Below are 26,352 nucleotides of genomic sequence, written 5' to 3'. Positions count from 1 at the left end.
TAAAGTTTCAGGTATCTACATCATTATGTGCATGTGTGTATGAAAGTGATGCGCGCACTTGTGTGTGTGTGTGTGTGTGTGTGTGTGTGTGTGTGTGTGTTTGAAACTGTGTATATGAGCCTTACCTCAAAGGCCAAAATCAAAGGAAATAAGGAAAACCAGGGATATAAAAAAGTGACATAATTGTTAAAAACTAGTGAAAACACAAAATATTCTTATAAAAAATGAAAGAAAGTGAACCAGGAACATTTTAGCTTATTCTAACAATATTTGGTCCACAGCAATTTCATGAAGTTCAAGTGTAAAATTAATAGATGAATTTAATAGAAATGTAATTTCAGTCCAATCATGGCAAAAAAAAAAATGTGAAAAATACTAATGAAAAGAGATTTGCTATTTTAAGATTGAGATTTTTCAATGCTCAAATATCTCTATTCAAAGAAGATATTTTAAATTATAGGCTAGCACTATTGGATAATCATCTCTGATGAACAGTATTTTCAGAAATACAAAACATCACTAATATCTAGCAAGTGATTAAATAAAAGCTTTTTTTTCCTTTCTTTTTTTTTTATAGTTAATGATATATAGTCAAAGCAAAGTACCATATAGTTTATTTAAAGGGGCATCTTTTTTTGAATTTATTTTTATTTATTATTATTATTTTTTTAAATTTAAGTTTATTGGGTTACAATTGTTAGTAAAGTTACGTAGATTTCAGGGGCATCTTTATATCAATATTTTTCATTATTGACAACCCTTAGTTAAAAATCATAGGCTTTGGAGATAAACAAGAGTGATTAGATGAAAAGCCTAAAATGACTTTCATATATGTAAATGACAACAAAATAATTTAAATAGGTTATATCTTTGCTTTGTTAAATACAGACAATTCAGATGGAATTTGAAAATTCTGAAGGTGTAGGGCCTCATGGAATTCCAGATAGGATTTGTTTTAGAGCCTTGGTTCTCTTTGTTAACATCCCAGCTATTCTTGCAGTGCTGAGGAGGGTGATCCAAGAATATGGCATCCAGTGTCCTTTCCCACTAACTCTACTTCTCAAAAGGTCTATACTCTTTGATAAAGCCAAATATATAAGCCAAGTATCCTTCATGTAACAGAAACTATGAGAATGGTTGCTCCTACCTGTTGTCTTTCTGCTGTCAATAAATAACTTTCACACAATTTCATTTCCATTTTGTTTTGATACGATTATCATTGCCATAACACCCAATCTGTGTTCATACATAACTGGGCACACAGTTGATCATTTATTCTATTCCATTTCTTATAATAACCATGGAAACCCAGACTAAATTCTCTTTTAGTGTCTAGAGGTCAGGAAAATTGATGTTTAATATTTTTATGATGATGATCAAGAGTATTTCATATAATTATGCAAAATGGCAATCTGGCCCTGAGGCATTTCATTTCCAGACAACCTTCATTTAATGGCAGAAGGAGAATAGTCTCCAAATCCAACTTACTATATTATGCCAATCTTATGTTACTTATAATAACATAAAAATATTCCTAGGATAATTATGGAGCAAGAGAAAATTTCCTTTGCTGATAATGGATAAAAATTAAACAAACAAACAAAAAATTGCCACCTTAGACTGCCCTAACTTATTAAAATCTAATTTTTTACTTTGAAGCTCAAACTGCTTTAATATAACCTGTAAGTACATGTTTAAAGAGTCCCCCATACATTACTTACTTGTTTAAGCTTCTTTAGATCTTCATCAAGTTCTAAGTTGTCCAAAATAACAGCAACAAACAAACTCAGGAGGATCTATAAAACGGTTAAATAACAATGAAAAAACCCACATGCTGTAAGTATCAAAATATTATATATAGATATAAAATATCTACCTAAAATGCATACCATATAGAAAGCATTAAATGAAAAATAAACATGTAGTTGTGTAGGTATTATAAGGTATTTATCACAAATACATTGAAGGAAATGCATATGTTAACTGAAATAAATATAAAATATTAATTTGCTTATGGAGGCGATTTAAAATGGGAATTAAAGAAACTTTTCTTATAACTCAATAATCCTACTTCTGAGACCATAACCAAAAAAAAAAAAAAAAAAAAAAAATCTGAAGTACTGATGAAAAGTTTTTTATACAAAGGTGCTTGATCAAGTTATTTGCAATAATGAAATACTGGAAATAATATATAATCTCATATAAATAGTTAATACAGTTATAGAGATCTCTATTATAAAATTCATGCAGGCATTAAAAAGTCCCACTGTGGTAGCTAGTCTCACAGAAGTTCCCCTGGTGTTCACACTTTTGAGAGTCCCTGATCTTCAAATTCTTGTGAGTCCCCTGCCACGATGAATATGGCTGGTCTGTGTAACCAATATGTTACGGAAATGATTGTTGTGTGACTTGTGAGGTTAGGTGATAAGAGACATTGCGGCTGTCACCTTGCTCTCTCTTGCACCACCCACTCTGGAGGAAACCGGGTGCCATGTCATGAGGACACTTGAGAGACCCTACAGAGAGCCCATGTAGTGATGAACTAAGGCCTCCTGCCAAAAGCCACGTGAGAGACTCATCTTAGAAGTGGATCCTCCAGCCCTACTAAAGCCTTCAGGTAACTAGGTAACTGCAATTCCAGCCAACATCTTGACTGGAAACTCATCAGACACTGAAATAGAAACACCAGCTAAACCTGTCCCAGATTCCAGACCCCCAGAAACTGCACGAGATAATGTTTATCGTGGTGTAAGCTCTTAAGTTGTTCATAATTTGTTATGTAGCAATAGGTGACTAATGCACTCATGAATTTTAATTGGTATTGAAAAAATGCTTATATTTACAATATTAAATGAGAGTATATGTGTTAGAAGTGCAAAAAGGAATAGAGAAAATGCTAGAAAGAGCTTCTTTAGAAATGTTAATGGTGTCTGTCTGTGAAAAATGGATTTTTCTCCTTTTCTTTGTATTTCACCATATTTCCCAAATTAAAAACAAACAAACAAACAAACAAACAAAAAAAGGCATTGCTTCTTTTGGAATGGGTAAATAAGGTAAAAGAAAGAAAACAGCAAAAATGTAGAATTTAAAAATATTTTAATTTCTAGTCCCTTTTCAATTTTGAATTCTCTAAAGTTCCACATTTTTATAGATTATAAATTAGGATATATTATCACTCCTAATTTATATTTTTCCTTTCAATTTCCCTCTTAACAAATTATTCCTGTTTGTTAACATTAGATGGTTAAGCACGGAGGTAAGAAAACTGAGGCAATTTAGTCATGACTTTTAAGTACCAGAGAGATTATTATGCAGAAGTTAATGGCTAGCTCTTTTCCAAATGTAATGAGTATTTAACAAGGGGGAAAAAGCCTCCAAATATTATTAAAATTAACAGAATATGCTTGGCTTGGGACAAGTGCCAGTACCCTTCCTTTTTATAGTAATGTCCTTTGCAATCCTATCAGAATTTAAAGAAGATACAGAACGGTCTAGATTTTTACTGATGTCACCACGTCTGCCACACCATGGGCACCGATATAGTTATGCTTACTCTAAACCAGACATTATTCCAAACAGGACATTTTATAGTTCACTCAGAGTTTAGCCCCCTTCCCATGACCTTGATGTTGACCTTGATGTTATCATCCAAAGTAACGTCAGAGGAGGAGTCTACCTTCCCTGGCAACCTCACTCCAGATTCAGGGATGTCCACCTGAGGGCCTCCTGCTGCTAATACGAGCTGTCTCACAACACTTCTATCACTCATTGACATTTGAGCAGGCACTGCTCTGTGTCCTAATTTAACCAGTTGTCCTATCTTCCCAGTGAAAGGGCTAACAAAAATTCTAAAAAACAATAATAGTTAATTTTCCTTGATGAAAACAGGGAAAGCAACTGTTCCCCTCTATTTTCTTAGAGCATTTCCTTAGAAAACTTGTCTTTGCATTTCCTTAGAAAACTCTGTCCCTTTGAGATGTATATAAATCTTTTTCAAGCTCTAAATAAGCCTTACTTGTTTCACAACCTAGGAATAGTGCCCTGTTTCCTCTTCTCCATGGGAGGGTGGGAGTGTAACTTAGCCACCTGTCTTCACACAGCAAAACTACCTACTTGTCACGGAGATATGAGAAGTTTTATTTTTTCCTTTGGATAAAGGCAATTAGCTGCCACAGATGGTCACCCCACTACAAGGTGAATTTAGGGGTAACTATATTTAATAAATGGTGCTGTGGACTTTTTTTACTTGAGGACTAGTACTTTTCATCTTGAGAATATGGATGCAATGTGGGGATATGTATAAAAGTGTGAGTTGCTTTCCGTCTGTGTGATCTCTTAGTGGGTTGCCTGTGATGCCCACTGCGGTCTGGGTTAGTGCTTATTCGATAATAAAACTGTTTTCTTTCTTGTCTACTTTGGTGGAGAGGTTTTCTGGGTTGGCAGGAGATTTCAGTTTTAATTATTTGCCCAACACCAGACAGATGGCCAGATGGCAGGTTACTTAAGGACAGTCAGGTTAGGTTATTCGATTAAATTCGACAAGCAGTTGATTGGACTCCATTGATGTGCCAGACACCACCCGGTCAGGAACATAAACATAATATTGTGCACACTGCAATGAAGTTTGCAGTGGACCTAAGCAGATATAGGCTGGTACAGTGGTAGAAAAGAGCATTGTGGTTTGAGACCTCGGTTAGCAAACAGTCACAAGCTATGTGGCAACCACTAGCCCACTGTGCGTTTCAGTGCCCTCATTTGTAAAATATTAACAGTTATAATAATTAAAAATAGCTCAATAGATTGCAGCTATCATATTTTCCTTTAACCCTCCCCCGACAACACTGGTGTGTGGTATAGCCTGTAAGAAAGCATGCAGATGTAAACTTAGCTATAGGAAACTAAAATGAGTTTCTTGAAATTTTTACAAATGAACTTAATTTAGTCCATAAGCCCTCCATTAGTGTTGATGGCTGAAAACTGAATCTTGCTATATCAATCCAATTTAGTTCTTTAAAATTCAGTTACATTTGAATAATGTTCCTTTTCTTTTTAGGGCTAGTTATTGTCATCGGCATCTCATCCACTGTGGCCATGTGGCATCTCCTCTGTCACCCATGGAGGCAGTGATGGCGCTTGTTTTGGGAGATCTGGGCTTTCTCCCTGCTCAGTTAATCACCACCTCAGCTCCTGCAGCATCTGCTAAGATTTCTGACTCTCAGTCACACGCTCTGTTTTAGTTTCCTGAGGCTGCTGTAGCAAATTGCAGAAGCTTGGTGGCTTCAAAGAACAGAAATGTATTCTATACCAGTTCTGGAGCCTGGAAGCCCAAAATTGAGTTGTCAGCAGGACATGCTCCCTCTGGAGGAGGCTCTAAGGAAGGATCCTTCTTTGTCTCTTCCAGCTTCTAGTGGCCCCAGGGTTCCTTGGCTTGTTGTGGCATCACTCCAATCTCTGCCTTTGACTTCACATGACCTTCTCTTTCTCCCTGTGTCTTGTCCTTATCTATCTCTTAAAAAAACACTTTTTTTTGAGGCCCACCTGGGTAATCCTGGATTTAGGCCCACCTGGGTAGTCCTATTTCATCTCAAAATCCTTAATTTAATTACATGTGCAAAGACCCTTTTTTTCCAAATAAGGTCACAATCAGAGGTGTGGAGTTAGGACGTGGGTATATCTTTTTGGAGGCCCCAATTTAACCCTCTCTACACTCCATCTGGTCTCTGGCTTGGGACGTTGTTTCTATAGTAGAGTTATTGCTACACACTAGTTTTCAACTCCTTGGGAATTTTGAAGTTCCACTATTCCAGGCCGGAAGTAAGGGAGGCTTGTTCTTGGGGCATCTGTTAGGCCTTCTCTCTACTAAGACCTCGGGCAACTCTGTCCAGGCTGCCTCTTGACCATGTGGGACCCCCAGCAAGGCTATCTCCCACTCAAATTCAGACAAGAAGTTGGTATAAGACAAATACTGAATGTCAAAGCACACCCAAGTTGGTACAAGTACTGCTGTTGCCACTGTGTGTGGCATGTCACCCTCGCACCAAAACATACTTCATTCACCTCCCTCCTTTCTCCAAAGCTTTTGCCTCCTTCATGCTCCATCACCCCAGAAAGCATTATTCTTTCATCTCAGAAAGCAGGAATGTGAAGGAAAATTGGAGTGAGGGTTCCAGGGGGGCTGCACAAGTGTGAAGACTAACAACCAGAAACTAAACCCAATCAGAGGATCACACATTTAGTTCTGTGCCATCTGAGCATTTAGATTTCCAACAGCTGATCTGGGCACATGGGTCTGGGTGCATCTTTTGAATGCTGCTTATTTAAGATGGTGAGGCACTAAATCCAACCAAAATGTGCTACCAAGATATGGAGGTGCCAAGGAGAAGGATGACATCAGCAGGAAGGGAACTGTGAGAAAGGCTTTCTTGATGGCCTGAGTGAAGACAGGACTTTGGGAGCATGTGGCTAATTGGGGTCCTGGTGAGCAGTTAAGTTAGGCCAGAGCATGGTTGCCAGGGAGGAGGCTGGGGAGGCTGGAGAGGTAGGATGGGGGTGGACAGTTTGCCTAAATGCCACCAAGGGAGGCTTTAATAATCACAGTGATGACATTTGCTTCTTCTCTGTTAATTTTTTCCTTTCAGATATTTTTTAATGCATGTAATGTAGATATTTTAAACTGGATCATTGAAATGATAATTAGTGTAAAGTGCAGTTTTATAAAAGGTTATTAAACACATAACATTTTGTTTATTTTTTTAAAGAGTACATTTTATACATTTTTCTTGAAGAAAAGAGAAAAAAGTTACCTCATCGCAGAATGACAGAGACAGATGTGAGATGCTAGCTGCACTTTTTACTTTTTATGCAGATAAGAATTTGATTTTCATTGTAGAGAAAAAGCAAGCCTCAAAAAGGAAAAGCTTTGGCTTTGTTAGGAAAAATGCTGAAGGGCCTTTGCAGTTTGAAAGCCCCACATTTACAGAATTGGGACAAGCTGTTGGGAGGGGTTTTGGCAACAAATTTAAGGGTAATATGATGAGACAAGTAAACAGTTCACAGGAGTGGGCTTGTGAGCTGGCAGGGTGGGACAGGCAAAGAGCTAACAGGAGCGAGTTTGTGAGTTATCAGGAATGAGCGTTAAAAGTAACCACTTGGCTATGAATCCCCTGGTGAGCACTGCACCTGAAAGTTGACAAGCACCTAACATTCATCGTAGGTAGGAACAGAACAGTTCCCAATCGCAACGGCAACCCTCTGCAAACTAACAAACACTCATAGATGGGAACAGGACAGTTTTCAGGAGAAGCAATTGTAATGGCAGCCAACCTGCCATTACAAGCACCCTATTTCCTACTTAGAAAAATATAAAACTCGAGCTAAACAGAAACCCACTGCAGTTGTCTCCATCAGACTCTGCCCTGGCTAAACTCCTTTTGCCAGTTCCAACTAGAACTCTCTCTCTGTCTGACTTTCAATAAATCTTTTTTCCTTTCCCACTTTGTAGAGTCTTATGAATGCTTTCACATTTTGCGAATGCCCAGGAGTTAATTCTATGCCAATACAAAATATAAGGGGAAGTTTAAATTTTTTTTAAACGATCATCAAACCTAAGTTCTTTCAACAAATACCTTTGCGTGTCGGGGTATCACTGCTGAATGAACATGACAACATGATGATAAAATCAGAAACTGTATTTAAAAATAGATGTGGAGCTTGAAGTTTCCTGCTGAACTGATTTGGACATGGACTTTTAGTTTGTTCCTTGTCGCCACGTTCCTGAAGTGTAGGGCACTGTGATAAGGTGAAGACTTGGCATTCAGGGTGAGAGATGACTGAATTCTGGCTTTGATTGTCTCTTTGGAATGGAAACAGAAGATGCAGGAGAGAGGGTGAGTCTGCAGCTTATTGTCAGGAGGTGAGAATTACTTTGTAGTTCTTTTCTCAGACTCAAATAAGGTGGCAATAAGCACTGTGATAAAGAAATAGAAGTGAAGGGAGGGTGGCAGCTTGCTTTCCATCATTTTTAATTTACACCATCAATGAGATATGTTGTTTTCCTACAAACCCAGTGCTGTGTGGAATTGAACTGAGAGTGAAGGCTGACTTGGGTGTTGGCCCCTTTCCAACATATGGCATTGAAAGTCATGGGAGTGGGGGACAAATCTTTTCCCTGAAAGTAAGAACCGTTCCTCAGTTCTCTCTCTCTCTCTTGTTTTCTTTTTCATTTGTTTGTTCTATTTCTGTAGAAAGCTGAGGTAATGCTCATTAATAATCTGAGCCCATTTCATTGATGTCTGAATCTTATTTTCAGTCAATGTTTACCTACAAGTGCCACATGTGCTGTGCCAAAAGGTTTTCCATAGCCATTAAATGTGATTCACAGGTTTATATTAAAATGTTATTAATGTAATAAGAATTTTTACAGGGACTTGCCACCTTGAATCAAAGAGCTTCATCATTTGCATGAAACACCTTTATACTTTGCCAGTTCTAAATTATGCAACCAACCTACTCTATTTTTTTATTATTTAGATTTACATAATTTTTAAATTTGTAATGTGGCATGGAATACTATATCACTATTTTTTTTAATGATGTAATTTCAGGGGAATAAACATCAGTGATATATCCTTTCATTTCCTCTTGAGCTTTCTTAAAGCACAGCAGTGTATGCTTTCAAGACAGTGCAGTAATATTTCATTTGTGCAATGCTTCAAAAAATTCATGAATATTTTTTCATGAATTGGCTACTTGCCACTTTTAACAGGTCTATAACATTCCATTATATGAATATGCAACACACGTATTTGTTCTACACGTAATGTACAGCTGATGTAATACATTCACTTCCTTATTTTATGATCAATATTGAAACATTATGAGTCACAATGTCAATGAAAAAGTGAAGAATAACTATTAAAAATTTTCAGGTATCTATTTCTTTATTTCCCTCAGATCATAATGCCCATTCTCAAGATATTTTTAGCATTGACAATGTATTCACTGTGGAAAATGCCACATATCAGGTTTGTGGAAGCCTGGCAATCTTAAAATTTTTATAAATGACATAGCAATAGATTGTAGGGATGCTGACCTTCTAGTTAGTGGATTTCAAAGCATCCTTTTCCAGGTTCAATATGGTTCCTGCCCCAGAGTCTTAATAAGTGTTAGGTTACTATAAATCCTTATAACCTCTCTTCTCCTTCTCCCTCTCTTTACATGGTCCTGAAAAAGCCCGATTCACCTGAGCTAACGGTTTGCTAAGTATTCACACGTTTTAAGTTTTATACATTGAACCACAATTAAACTTTTCTTTCATTTAGCCCAAATATATGCCAGCCAAATTGAATAAACTACAGAAATAGTTGTATTTCCTAGTATTATTATTTACCCCAATTTTGTTGTGACATGACCATTCTTTCCAACACACTAGGGTTCTCATTCTGTATCTATAACTCACTATTGGCTTATCATGATTCCAAATGCTGAAAGTTATGGTTTATTTTTACAGGACGGTGGCCTTACCATTTTAGAACAGGTTTCTTGGTTGACAATTTCTGTCTCTGTAACTGCACATCCTATTCTGCATTCTCTTACTCTGCATATAATCACACCCCGGCCTTATGTACCTTTCCCTTTTCATTTCTTTTCTGAAGTTGACTTTTACTATTTTCTTTTCCTTTTCATATATCTTAAAGATAGCCCTTTAGCTGAAATGTCACCTTTACTCTTATTTCTTTCTCTACTATGAACTTCATTAATAATTTCTATTTTTTTAAAAACTTATTTCCAAGTATACAATAGAAGTACAGCAGGAATCTGGTCAACACTCTATAATCTTGTGTTTTTTCTTTTCCTTTTTACCATTTATAATCATACTCTCCTAAACCATCTTGCAGGCTGTAACTGGAAACAATCTCATTTTTATATAGGTCAACAAAAAGTCAAATGTAATCAGAGCAATGTAAAATGGGAAATGTTCAACACAGATGCACTTTTAAATAAATTCTATAAAATCAAGTTATTTAATTTACACGTTGGAAAGCCCATTTTTGTCAACAAAATATGACTATTCTCAGAAAGCTGGCACTACAGAAGCAAAATCAAGAGATTGCTGTGTTAATTTAAGCACTTCAAAGGTAACAAAAAGACTATCCACAATGAATGCTTAATTACATTTTTCTTTTTCAGTATTCACATCACAGTACTTTCCTTTGAAACAATAGTAAAAGGAAAAACAGTGAGGAAAAAAACGTCTTTTAACTGGGTAAGTCTTCCATAGTCCTTAACCCGTAAATCATTGGCAAAAGTGGGGGAAAAGATTGATTTTTACAAGCATTAGACAATTCTACAACCAGGACAGAAATACAGAATACATACCTGTTGGATGAAAGAGACATTTTAAAGGGATAATAGGTAATGGTTATGAATATGCATTGACTATACACTTAAACTTGATTTTCATTGTGAGCTGAAAAATTGGTATCCCCAGGGGGTGATGGAATAGCCTGCTGGTTTTTTTTTTTTCTGTTGTTGTTTGTTTGTTTGTTTGTTTGTTTGTTTTAATTCCAGAACAAACCGCAGTGAAACATTTTTTTTTTTTTCTTTTTTTGCTACTTGGCACATGCCTGTTCCCTGAAAAGACAAAATCAGGAACTCACCAGGTTGTGTGACACCCCTGGGAAGCGTGGATAAAAAACAATCAGAGCTTGTGTATTTATGCGGACTTTTTTTTGCCCCATTTGAATTTAAATGCTTTGTAGTATTTTCCAAAAAGAAACATACAATTTTAAAAAAATGCTCATTTTAATGTAAGTTCAAGCCTAAAGACAGGCTTATGGAATAAAGGTTTTAACTTAGAAATGTTTAGTTTTCAACAAGCTTATTACGTCCATGCACATGTTTATATGTTGGTCCACAAACTATCTCTGGCTGCTTTACTGCCAATATATTAAATACTATTTCAGATAAGGTAGAGCTGGAAAGACTGGGAAGCAGATGTGTATTATGTGCACACTGATCACTTAGTAAGCAATGGCATACACTCATGGCTTTTATCATTTCTATTAGTAGGCCTTGCATCACAGGTTTTGTTCGTTGGTTTGTTTGTGTTTACTAGTTCTATTTCTGTACTAGTTGTAGGCTCAAAGAGGACAGGCATAAGCTCTTTCTCACTTCGGTCAGGATGTTGGTTAGTACTTACACATAGTAGCTGAGATTCAGTAAAATGGTGCTGAATCAAGTTAAGCTAACTCTATAGAGCCCATTATAATGATGGTCACTCTGAGGATAAATAGGAGGAGAAAAACAACTGCTGATCATGCGTTAAGCAAAATCTGGGAAGTGACTTTGGTCCCTAGACATTTTGGGTAGTGTAGAAGTAACACTCTCAGCTTTAATTTAGTTATAGAGTGTTTTTTTAACTGAATTAATTAGTTCTCATTTTTAAAAATATAAATTTAAATCTGAATAGTTTTTGCTTTAGGCATCATAATCAGAGAAATCCATTAAATATTTTTGGCTTTAAAAATTTCACGTAAATGTGGTGGAGGAAAATCAATTTGAGTTTTATTTAAACAGTGTATTTCATCTAACTTATAGTACACATAAACAATAAATTGAGATGCCTTAAAGACCTAAAGGCAAAAGGCAAAAATTTAAAACAATGAGAAGATAGAGGAGAATATATTTATTACCTCAGGGTGGGAAGGAATTAGTTAAGCATGAGTCCAAAATAAATATTGACCATAAGTGAGTAACTCATAGTTTTGACCATGTCAAAGTATAATATCAAAAGATATTACAGATAAATCAGAATAACAAAATACTACCTAAGCAGAGGACATTTATGTCATAGTCAAGGGACTAATAGCCAGAAGGTAACAAATGAATTTAAAAAAGACAAAGTAGACTAGAAAAATAGGTAAAGCATATGATCAGGCAAGTCATAAAGAAGATGGCCAATAAACATATGAAGACGTGCTCCCTTATTAATAATTATGGAAATGGAAAAATGCAAGTTAAGGCAAAGCGATACCACCATTCAACGCATAAGATTGTTAAAATCTTAAAAGTCTAACAATATCAACCAGAGATCAGACTGTAAGAACACAGGAATTCTCAACCATTTGGGAGGGTAAATTAGTGCCCTGTGCCTACAGAGCAGAGGTCCGCACATGACAGATCTAGACAGTAGATATTTTAGGTTTTGAGGACCAGGAGGCAACATCTAGGATATTATACAGGTACTTACACAATCATTCAAAAACGCACAAACAAGTCCTAGGTCACAGGCTATATAAATAAAACCTGTGAACCCGATCGGGTATGTGCACTCAAACCCGCGCTACACTTGGCCAGAATCCAGGATCCCGGATTCTGCTTTCTGACATATATTCTAGAGAAACTCTCACACAAACAGATACAGTGCACACACATATTAGTTGTAACATTGTAAGAGTAAAAACACTGGAAAACAACCTAAGTATCCACTAGGAAAGGAACCGCTAAGCAAACATGGTATACTCAGTCATATTTCATATATTCATGATTATATATAGTAATGACCTAATGAGCTTTACGTGTATTAAGGTAAAAAGATTTCAAAATATTTGGTGAAAAACTTAACAGGATATGTGTAGAGTTTGATACTCTTTATTCTGAAAATTGCTGCTACTAATGATTTGTAAAGAGGGAAACACATGATCAAATATAACTTGGTCTCAGCACGGTGTACCGAGATAATAGTGAGAGAAATATGCCCTCTGGACATTTCCCCAGGGATGGCCAGCAATGCACTGGAGCAGTGTTCTTCAAAATAAAAATTTAATATTAATGTTAAACATTAACGGTATAAAATGTTTGTAGATAATCATCTTAAATTAATTATATATTTTTAATAGATACATATGTGTGGGAAACCACTGCATTTCATTGATTTTAACATCTACATTTATTTTCACATTTTAACAACTCTGAAATTGGGATACACCTTATCATCCATGTGTACAGTTTAGTTGTTGGTATTTTTTGTTAACGTTACACAGAATGAGTCTTCTTATAGTTAATAGTATGTTGAATTTAATGAAATATTATTTAAAACTTGAAGAGGGATTCATACCCATTTCATCATAGTCATTGTCTGGGAGAAGGGGTGTGGGGAAAAAAGAAGAAGGGAGACAGGAACTTGGTCCAGGAATAATCATAATTCATACCAATCAATAATATTTTATATCTATAAATTATAAACAGCTGAACTAACATAAAACATTTAGCATTTATTAATATACAGCTTCAAATGCACACACCATCTTACTTAACATAAAGGAACTTGGTGTTGGTGATACCTACGAGAATCCTCTTATTTCATGGCTAAACCAACCCCCCAAATACAAACTCAACTCACATGGAGATGGCAACCTTGGATGCTCGGTGTGGGGCATCATTATTCTCAGTTTCCGATACAACATGACATAGAGATTAGGGAAGTTGTCTGCTTCTTCCAGTCACACATCTAGTGGGCAGCAGAACTAGAACCCGACTCTACATTGTGAACTCCAAGTGCATACTCTTGTTCTCCACCATATTTGCCAGACTGTCCTCACTGACTTTTTTATTCTCAATTGCTTTACAGAGTTTTTAAAGAAAATTACAAGTAAAAGAACAAACAATTTCAATACTCAGTTTTAACTAAAAACTACTTTTTGAAAATCACAATAAAAATGATAGCAAAAGTTTTGAGCAGATACTTAAATCAGTAGAATGAAGGGATGAAATTAGATATGGGTTTTCAAGCTGTGCTCTGTGAATTCCTAAAGGCTCAGGTGAAAGAAACCTCAGGAAGACTTGGAAGTGCTCCAGTGTTCCACAGTCATGGCCATATTTTTGGCCCAATAAGGAAAATTCAGACTGCCCAAGAAGTCTGTGTATCAGATTTAATATAATATTTCATTATATTAGCAATCCCTGCAGACGTTCACTTAAAAAAATTCACTTTGCTAAATAATTTACAAGGCGAGATAGTTTTTCTTTCTGCTTTTATAATGTGTGAGTCTCTGACTTAAGGATCAAGTCTATATCTGTGTGTAAAAAAATTGCAATGAGGATAGCAAATAATTATATTGTTTTAATAGAAAAACAATTAGATAGATTATCCCCATACATCGATGATTTCAATCATATTTATCTTACATTTAACCCGTAATCAATACATACTCTCCACGCTATTCCTAGTTTTGAAGGAACTTAAATACATAGTAGATGTTTACTAAACATTAGTTGAATTCATGAGTGAGTTAGTGAGTGAATGAATAATAAATGAATGAACGACAGACACAGACTTAAAGGTCCTGGAATGGAGGATGCAAGGACCTCAGGGCCACCTGTCCCGTAAACACCAGCACAGTCAGATTTGTCTCTGGAAGACAGGCCTCCATTTGCACTACTCAGTCTTCTTTCCTTTCGTGAATATTTTTACTTACCCCATATAAAAAAATGCCAAAACTATTTCTTTGGGGTTCTACTGTTTGAAACCAAGGCTTTATACCATGTAACACTATATCCTATATACTTTTTGATGAACATGTTTTAGTTTTGAAAGTCTTTGCCTATAGCAAATGCAACCTCTAATTTAACATCTAGTTTCTCAAGCACTTATTTGATTCATAGATATTTGGAATTGAAAGGGATCTCAGAGCTCATCTGCAATTTATTTTATTTTAGTGACTCTTGGGCAGAGGTTTGAAAATGTCTTAGGCAGACATTTTCAGTGACAATGGTAAGCTTCATAATCTAGGGAAGCAGCAACAAAACCACAGGCTTTGAGGCCAGAAAGACCTGGGAATGTTCTGGCATTTACACTATGTAACATTGGGAAAAGTACTTAACTCTTCTGAGCCTCAGTTTCATCATCTGTAACATGGGACTATTACCTAACTTGGTTGTTCTTAGTATTAGGAATAAAGTTGTAAAACATTTTGCCTCTTAATAACAGTAACAGTTGTTTTTATTTCATGTGTTCCTAATAAAGGGTAATATTTTGGTTCCTTAACTTGGAACTTTTAACATAAGAGTAGAGCTTAAGTTTCCTTCTTAAATGTGCACAAATTTATTACATAGAAATGTACATTTGACATTAGAAAGACCTGAGAATTATATATCTTAGTATGTCATAGGCTGCATTTCATAATGTTTTTTTTCTTTCTTCTTAATGGAAATAATATTGAAGAGAAAACTGTGACAGAAGTCAATTATTCAGTTTTTATTGTGCTTTTACAATATTTGCAGCTATGCGTTTTATTTTTTTCTCATGTGTTTGTTTCAGTCTCACATAGCATGAAAACACTGAGCTGATTTCTAATTAACTGACTGCACCCTGAGGTCTCCAGCTTCTATCTTCAGTTTAATTACAGCGGAGAAGAAGAAGTGAAATTGAAGAGAGTGTCTCTCCATGATTAAAAGAAAATAATGTAGTTCTGGTTTGATCCTTGGATCATCTAGGGTGTGAATGCCTAGAGATAGTTAAATTGCTATGCTAATGTGAGATTTCTATTTTGTTTTGTCTTGTTTTCCCTCATGCAAACACCTGTATCTGATGTACACAACATCTTACCTACATCTGAAATCAGTTCAAGGAGTTCTCTGATTCATAGAAATTTAGAATGGAAGGGACATCATACAACTATAGTGGTTTTCTGGCTTTCATTCTGAAATTGAAAATAGGCCAAAAATCTGTTGGTGCTCATCCCGTTATGAATTCCTAGATACAACTGAAAAAAAGTGCTAAACTCACCAGAGTGGCAAAGAGATGGTAGAGAATGAAATAGATGGCAACCACGGGTGCCCACATGTGTCCCACAGCATTTAGAGTTTGGTCCATTACGTCTACCCATCCTTCCTGGGTAAGGATCTGGAACATGGACATGAAAGCCTGCAGAAGAAAAGAATGAAGGTATTAAGCACCAGCTTTAGGCTCGCATGCAATTTAAAATTAGCATAAGGTGTTTGACGACTTTGATCTTTATATTATTGATTTTTATCTGATTGAGCAGGGGAAAACCAGCCTTAATTAAACTGGTGGGAAAGGTCTGAGAACGAAAGATTCAAAAAACTTGATATCTAATGATTCAGAAAACTAAAATAATTGATATGAATTAAAATTAGCATTGTTGGTGGTGAATACTGTTGAGAAAATTAGAAAAAAATTCAGGACCTTCGCTTGTTTGCCTTTTTTTCCTCCTCTAAATAAGCTAACTATTTAACATTTCCAACAGATTACTATATAGTTGTTTTCCTGCTAAGTGCAACTTATGTTTATAATGAATGACATTTAATTGTCTAAAGGCATATGAGAATAACAACCTTAATTTTACTTTTATAATAACCATCTATCATATTATTTGTTATATTAAAAAATGAGACTCTTTAAAAATAAATATTTCTCAATGATATTGCCATGCTGAGCAACTTAATAAAGGCAAATACATTTTTCATAATTTTTCTTATTTTCAAGGCAGAGAGTGAAGACCATGGATAAAGCCAAAGTAAAAAAATATAGACCACTCCAATAAAAGCCAGCCAAGCTAAAGGACTCAAAGTCTCTGCAAAGATCTTTGATTAGTTCCATTCTTACATGTTTTTCTTATTAATTATATGATTACACAGGCATCTCTAACTCACGTATTCCATGTACATTAATAATCAATAAAAGCTTCTTAATGAGAATTTATGATGCTGTATGGGGAAAGTTGAAAATTGGAAGCTAGTTACTCTTTAAAAGCATCTTTATAGTCCTTAGTACAATGAAGACTTAAATTGAATTCTCAGGTTTCAGGATTCTGAGACATAAAGCCCAGCATAATATAAAGATGAACCGAGCCCAAGACAAAACTCTGTTACGCTGATTAGGATCTTAGAGCCAAAAGCGACCTTAAAGATAATCTAATCTAACTCTTTTCTTTTTGAAAACAAGGAAAAGGAGTCTAAAGGATGATAGGGTGATCAGCCCAAAGTCACTCTATCAATTTGTGGCACTAATAGAAGTATTAGTCAGGCATTCTGACAAAGTAAGTACTTTTCCAAGTATTGCTTCCTGTGTTCAGTGATGTCTTGAATCACTATTTCCCAGGCAGTAAGCTCTCTCTGCAGTTTCCTTTCCTAGAGATAAGTAGCTTTTTTAGAAGTAAGGCACTCAACCCAGCAATCCCTCTCCTGGGTAACTACCTAAAAAATCTGAAAACATTTATCCATAAAGACAAGCGTGCTCCAATGTTCATTGCAGTTTTATTTACAGTGGCCAAGACATGGAAACAACCAAAATGTCCTTCGATAGATGAATGGATAAAGAAATTGTGGTATATATATACAATGGAATACTGTTTGGCAGTAAGAAAAGATGAAATAGGACCATTTGTGACAACATGGATGGATCTTGAGATTATAATGCTAAGTGAAATAAGTCAGACAGAAAAAGTAGAGAGCCATATGATTTCACTGATATGTAGTATATAAATCGAAAACAACAAAAGAACAAGACAAACAACTGAAAAAACAAAAACTCATAGACATAGACATAGTTTAGGGGTTACCAGAGAGTAAAGAAGGAGGGGGGAGAGGGGCTCTGGAAGAGGGTAAACGGGGTCTAATATATGTTGATGGAAAGAAAACTGACTCTGGGTGGTGAACACACAATGTGAGATATAGATAATGTATTACAGAATTGTACACCTGAAATCTATGTAACTTTACTAACTACTGTCGCCCCAATAAACTTTAAAGAAAAAATAAGAAGGCATTCAATGCCCAACACATAGTGGACCCATTTGAAAAAAGGAGCGACTACTCTTTTTTTTTTAAATTAAAGTTTATTGGGGGTGACAATTGTTAGTAAAGTTACATAGATTTCAGGTGTACAATTTTGTAATACATCATCTATATCACACATTGTGTTCACCACCCAGAGTCAGTTCTCCTTCCATCACCATATATTTGACCCTGTTTACCCTTTTCTTTAAATGAATTTTGAAGTAGGAGATAAGTTTTTCTACTTCCCTTTGTCCATGTGTAAAAAAACTTAACTTCTTCTTGAGTTAATTTTCCTATAATCTCATTACCTTACAAAGTGTTTTGCTCATAAAAGTATGAAATACATTGCTATTGACACTTGAACTCAGCATTGCCAAGGACAAAATAATACTTTCCTTGAAAAGATGCCTAAGAAAATATTAGCTTTAACTCATCGTAAAAATGCTTCAGAGAATTTTCAACACATCATTTAATCTCATAAGTGTGCCAGGACTTATCATTGAGGGCAATTATATTTTCCCTGTATTTTTTTTCCTGTTGAGTATTTATTACCTCCAAAGGCAAGGAACAAAATTCCAAAAATGATTCATATCTATATACCTATATATCTATATATCTATATATCTCTATCTCTATCTCTATCTCTATCTATATATATATATCAGACTGATGTATTTTCTTTAATGGAAATATCACCTGTGTGAAAGTGTGTGTACATCCCAAAGATTCAATAGCAATGGGGGAAGAATCAAAACACCTACAAGCATAAGAGGACTCTTACTGGACATGGATTTCTTTCTCCAAAAGTAGCAGAAAAGTTTGTGATTAAGCCCAAAAGATTTATTTTTGGTACCTAGAGACCAAAAATTCAGGTGTACCTTTCAGCTGCCTTGGGCACAAACCAATTTAATTTGTTTTCAGCTACTGCATTATCTTTCATGAACACTCAGCTATTACACATTGAGCAAATGCTTGGAAACATGGAGCTATGGAACTGTAACCTGTTGCTGTGAGATAAGCAATGTGGGCAAGAACATTGGTGTTATCCTCTACTCTTTTCAGAGTCTCAGAAGAAAAAAAAAAATCTCATTTCTGCATAGCTCAGACACCTGAAAATTCATATTGTGAGATGCTGTGAACTATACTCGAGAGCAAAGCTTCCTGTCACAACGCAATTTCTGTGTTTATAGCTACTTACATGAATAAACCAATGAAAGGGAATGCCATGAAATACTTTTATCATAGACAGAAAATTAATTTGTGTCTTGCATGAAAGGTGCCTTATCAGTTTTGCTGAGATTTTATCCAGAAATTTAAATCCAAATGATAGTTTTGTGAATCCAGGACCCTTACTGACTTACATTATCTGCAAGACCTGTGTTCCTTGAAGAACCTGCTTAGTTTATTTATTCAAACAAGGATTATTAGTCGTTACTGAAGGTTTGAAGTGTTGAGGATTGAGATGAGGAAGACACGGTTTGTTTTCTTAAGAAATTTATAATCAAGAATGGAAGAAAAAGATGAACATGACCAGCATAGGAAAAGAGAAAAATATGGTGTGTAAGAGAAATGTAGCAAAGCTACCAACAAGTAAGGTAGAAGGATCTATGTATTCCTCTTAGATAAGTCAAGAACAGGTTTGGGAAAATGGTGGCAATTGACTCTGATAAGGAAGATGAGTAGGATTTAAATGGTGGAGAAGGGGGTGATGAACAAAGGCCTAGAGCAGGGGTGTCCAAACTGCGGCCCGCGGGCCAACTGCGGCCCATGATCCATTGTTAATTGACCTGCAGCAAATTCCAAAAATATATTTAGTTTACTTAAATAAACCAGGTGAGGCAATACGTACTTCACCTCGAGTGAGTGGCCTGGCTGTTTATATATTTTACCGCATATGGCCCTTGGTGAAAAACGTTGAAAAAAGTCCAGACACCGTGGCCTAGAGGAAGTTGTTTCTTTTCTTTGGACAACTTTCCCTTTTATTATGTCATTTTCCTATCCTGTTGACCATTTACCCCCTTGTTGGTTTCTACCAGCCCTTTATAAATTAAGAAAACAAATCTTCTACCTGTCATATATGTTTCATGCATTTTTTTTCTTATCCATTCACAATATTTTTGCAAACATAAATTTTAAATTTCTATGTGGTCTAATTTGCCATTCCTTTTATTTAAGGTGTTTTTATTTTGCTTAAAAAGCCTCTCTCACTGAAAGATTAGATATACATATACCCATACTTTTATGCAGTAGGTTTATAGTTTCCTTATTTTGTTATGTTTAACATGTTGAATCACAAATCACTATTTAAATCAGTTTAAATATGGAATTTATTTTGGTTTAAGAAAAGAGACAGAAATGAATCTTTTTTCCCCCCCAGTAGGTGATTAAGTTGACTCAGCACAATTTAGCTGAAAAATCTATATTTTCTTTATATTCTCAGAATTCTTTTATTTATTTTTGTTAATTTTCCTAAATGTCCTCTTGTTTTATTCAGATCACATTAATCTAAGAAAAGTTGATATTGTTCTCAGTGTATCTTCCGATCTTGAAGAAAGGCCTATCTTTCCATTTATTATCTTTATTCATGATTCTGAACAAAAATTTCTTCTCAGATAGTTTCTGCACATTTCTTGTTAAGCTCATTCTTAATATTACTTTTCAAAATTTAAATCAAGGTTATACTACATGATTAAAACATTACACAGTAAGGAAGCCTGATGATGGGTTTCTTAATGAATAATAAACAACAGCTGTATGCCCAAGTACCTCAGTCCCACTTCCCAGAGGTCACCATTTTTAACCATTTGTGTTTCACTTCTGGTGGTGCTATCCATATTCCTATTCAGTATTTCTTAATTGACCCACTTTAGACATAGACTTCTGCTATATGTGAAGATTTAGTTCAGGCAAACATCACTCCCCACTTCTTTTGACCACTCCCACATTTTGTACATAAATCTCTATTTCTTGTTCCATCAAACTCTGACAGAATGGCAAGCCGTCTCCCTGTATAAGATGAAGGTCTCAGCACTGCTTCTCATCCCACTACCTTCCTCTTCTTTCATTTCCATCTTTGATCATGTGTTCATTTAACATCCTCAAGTTCAATAATATTTACATTTTGTTCTTCAGTCATAATTGGGTCTTCCATGCTTGTCAGTATGTTGATAATCAATAGACCGAAAGTCAACATGTTGACTATGAAGATATTGTTCACTGTCAAGCGCTGTATTGTTTTAGGACAATACATCCTCCTCCAAGGCACCAGTATTATGATGTGTATGGTACTAGAAGGTAAATGTTCAAGATTAAATGGACTTTCCACTAATTACTCAGAATCTGGCCCAATTTAATTCAGCTTACTTGAACCATCCTTTTTTGGCTATTATAAATAATGCTACTATGAACATTCATGTAAAGGTTTTTGTGTGAACACATGTTTTTTGTAAATTTGTAAATTACTTTTTACGTAATATGCTTTTTACTGTTTGCATTAAAATACATGTAAAAACATCTATTTCTCTTTAAAAATATACACATTCAGAAGTTATTAAAGATGGTGAAGAGTATAAACAACATTATTGATGTACAACTTTCATTTTACAGTATCATTTGCATCTACTTTATTTATCTTTAGCTTGTTTCAAAAACTCTTCCTCTACAAAAGGTTTGCTTTCAAAATGAAATCTACTTGACAACATATAGGAGATCAACATTTTTACTGAGAGTGTCCCTGCCTTGATGGTATTCACTGAGTGCAAAAGTGACACCTTTTTTGGCTTTTATTACCTTAATTATTCACCTACTCAACATCCATGCTTCTTTTTTTCCCACTCAAATAGCAATAACATATAGAGGAGTTTTACCTTCTGAAAAACCCACTGACTTTATAATCCTGTAATATTTTGTTGTATATATTCTTTTTATTTAAAACTTACTCAACTATTCAAAGCTTTTCCAGTATTTAAAATAACTGAAATATAGTAAATGTTGGATCAAGCTAATATTAGAGTTAAATTTCAAAAAAGTGCATTGATTGGCAAAATCATGACTGACAAGAAGATCAAGGTGTTACGGAAAATTAAGGGCTGGAAAAAATCAATAAAAATGACATTAAATGCATTTAAAAACCTAAAATAAATAAGTCTTACTGTGGCTCTAAGTTGTCCATAAACACAAATACTGTGGATTTGAATTTGGAGTACAAATATAGTACTGTACTGTTAAAGTCATCAGCAGTAGCCATCTCTTGACTTTAAACCCCTCCTTCTCTGGTTTAGATGGAATTTCATGGTCCATCAATTCAATTACACTTTTCTCAGTTCTCCAAACTCCATTTCTCTGTCTTATTTGCCAAACTCTCGTGAAAAATGCTAAGTCCTAGGTGAATCTAATTCTCCATGGATGCATGTACCCCGCAGCTGCACTGTGGAGGAATTTATACCACAGAGAAATGGGCTCCTTTCTACCACAGCCTCCAAATGGGCCCCAGCACTGCCTGGCAAGCCTCTTTGTTGTCTTCCATGAATGCAGTAACAGCCACGAGCTTTTCAAAACTTCTAATTTTGGCCACCTCATCTCTGCCCTCACTCTCAAAAGATGATGACCTTCCTACAAGGGACAGCTGAAGGGCTACGGTTTAAGATAGAGGTTGGATGGGTTGAGAATAAAGACCACGACCCTCTGTGAGTCATAGGGCAGAGAGGCAAAGAATCAAGCCTTCAGTTCTGTAGTCACAGGTTGAGTTTAGGATGAAATTGCTGACTGGCCTAATGGATCTTGGTAAAACACCTATGTTTGATGAAGACGACATCAATCTTTCTCAAATGTATGATCGTATCATCAGTCTCTGAAGACTGTTTTGAGAATCAAAATAAGTATGGGTGAATACTTTGTAAACATTAAAGCACTAAGCACTATATGCCATGGGGATACTAAAGACAGTTTGGGAATATAATCAATAATGTTGTAAAGATTTTGTAGGGTATCTGATGGACACTTGTCTTGTTAGGGAGACCACTTTATGGACGGTGTAGATGCCTGACCACTGCAGTGTACAACTGAAGCTGAATAATAATGAATGTTAACTATAATTATATATAGATATAGATATAGATATAGATATAGATATAGATATAGATATAGATATAGATATCTATATATATGGTCACAGGATGTGGACTACAGCATAGGGAATAGTCAGTGGAGCTGTAACAGCTATGTATGATGTCAGAGGGGTAGTAGATTGTGAGGGGCATAAATGTCTAACTATTACATTGTTTTGTACACCTGAAATTAATAATAATAAAAAAGAAAAAACTTTACTAAAACATAAAAAAAGCTATACAAATAATATTTTTAATAATAATTTTAAAAATCTATTTTAAAGAAATTGTCCAAAGGAAAAACCGTATTACACTAATTAAACTTTTAGGAATTCCTATATATTTTTTATGATAAAACTTTTTATGTCAAACACAGTGTGATTCCATTTTTATAAAGAAGAAAATTATATAGAATAATCCATTTATATTTTTAAGACGATATTTCCTTTAGATACATAATTTTGAAAGCGTGACAGTGTTTTTGATGGCATTATTTTATTTCATTTTTGAACTAAATGATTCCTAAGATATCATCTAGCTATAAGTGCCTACTTTTTATGATCTATTAGTATTAATCAGTACTGACAACCATTTAGAAATCTTTGTTTTTATATGATGTGCTTTCCAGTCCAATTTCCCACACGAAATCTTACCTATACAAATTATAGAAAAAGGCTACAGTGAATGTTTTGTTACCAGTAGATACTATAAATTGCCTTTATAGGGTCTTTTGGTACTGTCAACTCATCAGAGTATGCATTTAATAAATAGCAAAAATTGTGATGTTAATAAGTGGAATGAAAATAGGCAGCTAACCAAATTAAGTGCTGTGCTCTATCTTAAGTCCATATACTGGAATCTTAAAACACAATGGAACACCGACTAAATTTTGTTGTAGGGCTCTGTTCTGGAGAGTTTAGCTATTAGTGACTTTTAAATGGAAAGGTTTTTGGTGCCATATATGTCTCTTTATATATGTGAACTCCTTTGGAATTTGAGATCTGTTGGAATCAATTACCTTTGTAGTCAATAAGTGAAATATTTAAAATATGAATCTGTAAAATGATTATTTTATGCCTTATTCTTTTTGGTTTAGAAAGAAATAAAGTTGAAACTGGTGGTTTCAATTAATTCCGTGACTGCCTTTTATGTTGGCAAGAAAGGCCAAACAGTTCTTTGCTTTTTTCCAAAATGAACCCACATTATTTGCTTTCATAATTCCTAAAATATGCTTGTTGCAAAGCATTCCATTTAAATGAATAAAGAGAGGGAGCAAAAGCCTGTTTATTGGTCAAATTTTAGACTACTATGGAAAAGTCTTACTGAATCTAGACTAATGTAATTGGCCTTAAATGTCAAAGTGAGCTTGAACGTAATTAGAAGCAAAGCAGACATCAAAACATTATGCCTATTCCAGCAGCAAATTACTTTAAGTAGAGTCTACACTTAAAAATAATTTCAAGAGTAAAAGGAAAGATGGCAGAAGCTCATTTGCAAAAACCAGCGAATCTTGTTCTAGTTATGAAAATGTGTGTAGGTGTATCTGATTGTTTCTTTTCTTTTAAATGTTAGCCATTCTTTGGTTAACTTTTACATATATCACCATAAAAGACAATGTAGACAAAATCATGGATTTGTATAGTATCCTAGGATTTCTTTCAGGGTAAGATTAAATGACGCAAGTGACACTGAGCCATGACTAGCATTTGTATGGTGCTTTACCGCCCCCAGAGCAGTTAATTGTCCATTATTTAGAATACTATTAGCAATAACCTTGTGAATCGTTACTGTGCATCTTGTAGCCCCTATTATAGATGGTGACACTGATGTGCAGAGGCCTTAAATGATTAACCAAAGCCTGCAAGTAGCAAATGGTATTGCCAGGTCTCTAGGCTGGTATCTGTTGACTTCAAATTCCTGCTGCTCTTTGGAACATTACAGGTACAAGACATCTTGAGATCTAATAAATGCTGATCTCTTTTCATTATCTGAATTACTAAAACAAACAGTATACATGCCCAGTCTAAGGATTATTTAAAAATTTTTACCTCCTTTGTCCATCACAGTACTGGGTACACACTCAAACTCCGTATTATGCTCAAATGATTAATGAAAAGTAGATATCACCAGCATTTTTTATTCTTTGCTAAAATAAGCTCCACTCATTAATATTTTCCATATGAAAAGGGCATAATCTTTTCATTTTCATGAGAATCTAAAATAAAGGATTGTATTTTAATAAAAGTATTTTCATAATTAAAGACTGAAATGTTAAAGTTCCTACATTAGAAACATTTATTTTAAGGGAAAAAAGATCAAGATGAACTGAATGAACTTACATTTTCCCCTAACAATCTTTTTTGCAGAGCATGATATTTTTAGTTGCAAGGTATACTTCCCACCGATTATGTTAAAAGAATATTGAAATGCAACCATCTAGATGACAGAACAAACAGCTGTGAAAATGAGACCTGGAGATTTATGCAAATAGAAGACTTCTGAATTAATTTTCTTCATAGAACAGACTGTCAAGTTTCTTGAAGTATTTATGCCCTATTTCTTAATTAGCTATTTTGCTAATGTCAATCATATTAAATTTTCATAATGTAAATGATGTGTTTCATTGGCAAATATGTGCTATAAAATTGCAGATGAAAGTTGTTATTTTACTTTTGGTGCAATAAAGATTTAGTAACATATACAAAATAGATAGTGTTCCTAAAAACAGATACATGCCTTATTGTTAAATAAGTTGAAGATTTGTTAAAAAAACATATAACGAAAATGCAACAGAACCTACATAGGAAATTTCAGTGTTTTTTTACTATCCATTCGTGTAACTGTGCTCAAGAACACGCATTTTCTATTTGACTTCAAATAGAAGCAGCTTGTTCAAGAAGTGCTTATATTTTTGCACATTAAAAACATTATTTATGGTTTGCTCTCTTTTAATCGGCTTTGATTTCTTATTTCTCTTCACTGTCCAAGTTCTCAAATAAAGAGGTTTACTGCAGATTATATTGTCTGCTCTTTTCTATTACAAACATAAATTTCAAAGCCTTGCTTCAATTTTGATAGTGCTCATTTAGTACTCTAATGTCTAGAAAATAAATTTGATAGTTGTTTACAAATAAACATTTATTTGAAATTATTTGATGTTAATAAATAAAGCTGATTTTACAAGTCATAAACTAAAATTAGTACTATTATATAACTAAAATTAGTCTTATACAACTTGCATATCTCTGTTAAGAGTATATATATTTATATGGGTTAATAGATACATAATATAATCTATTTAGTAATATGTACTATCTATCTATCTATCTATCTATCTATCTATCTATCTATCTATCTATCATCTATCATCATGTATCAATCTATTATCTATCTACCTACCTAACTCCTTTTTTTAAACCAAGAAGCCATTCATTTTACAAAATTTGAA

General features: G+C 34.7%; 1 protein-coding gene across 5 annotated transcripts in view; it reads right to left on the bottom strand.

Annotated features, from left to right (window-relative positions):
• Positions 1-26,352, bottom strand: part of NALCN (sodium leak channel, non-selective) — a 294,980-nt gene that overhangs the window by 105,741 nt on the left and 162,887 nt on the right. For 4 of the 5 annotated variants that reach the window (XM_074329501.2, XM_074329500.2, XM_074329499.2 and 1 more), the window contains 2 exons: positions 15,788-15,925; positions 1,722-1,796 (listed from right to left, as the gene is read on the bottom strand). In XM_074329501.2, coding sequence (XP_074185602.1) covers positions 1,722-1,796; positions 15,788-15,925 — 213 coding nt within the window. The remainder of the gene's footprint in view (positions 1-1,721; positions 1,797-15,787; positions 15,926-26,352) is intronic. The other variant, XM_074329503.2, reaches the window with a different exon arrangement.

Source organism: Rhinolophus sinicus, chromosome 16, assembly GCF_057876585.1.
Source record: "Rhinolophus sinicus isolate RSI-liver-muscle chromosome 16, RSI-T2T, whole genome shotgun sequence".
NCBI lineage: Eukaryota > Metazoa > Chordata > Mammalia > Chiroptera > Rhinolophidae > Rhinolophus > Rhinolophus sinicus.
This window is presented reverse-complemented; position numbering and strand designations above follow the sequence as displayed.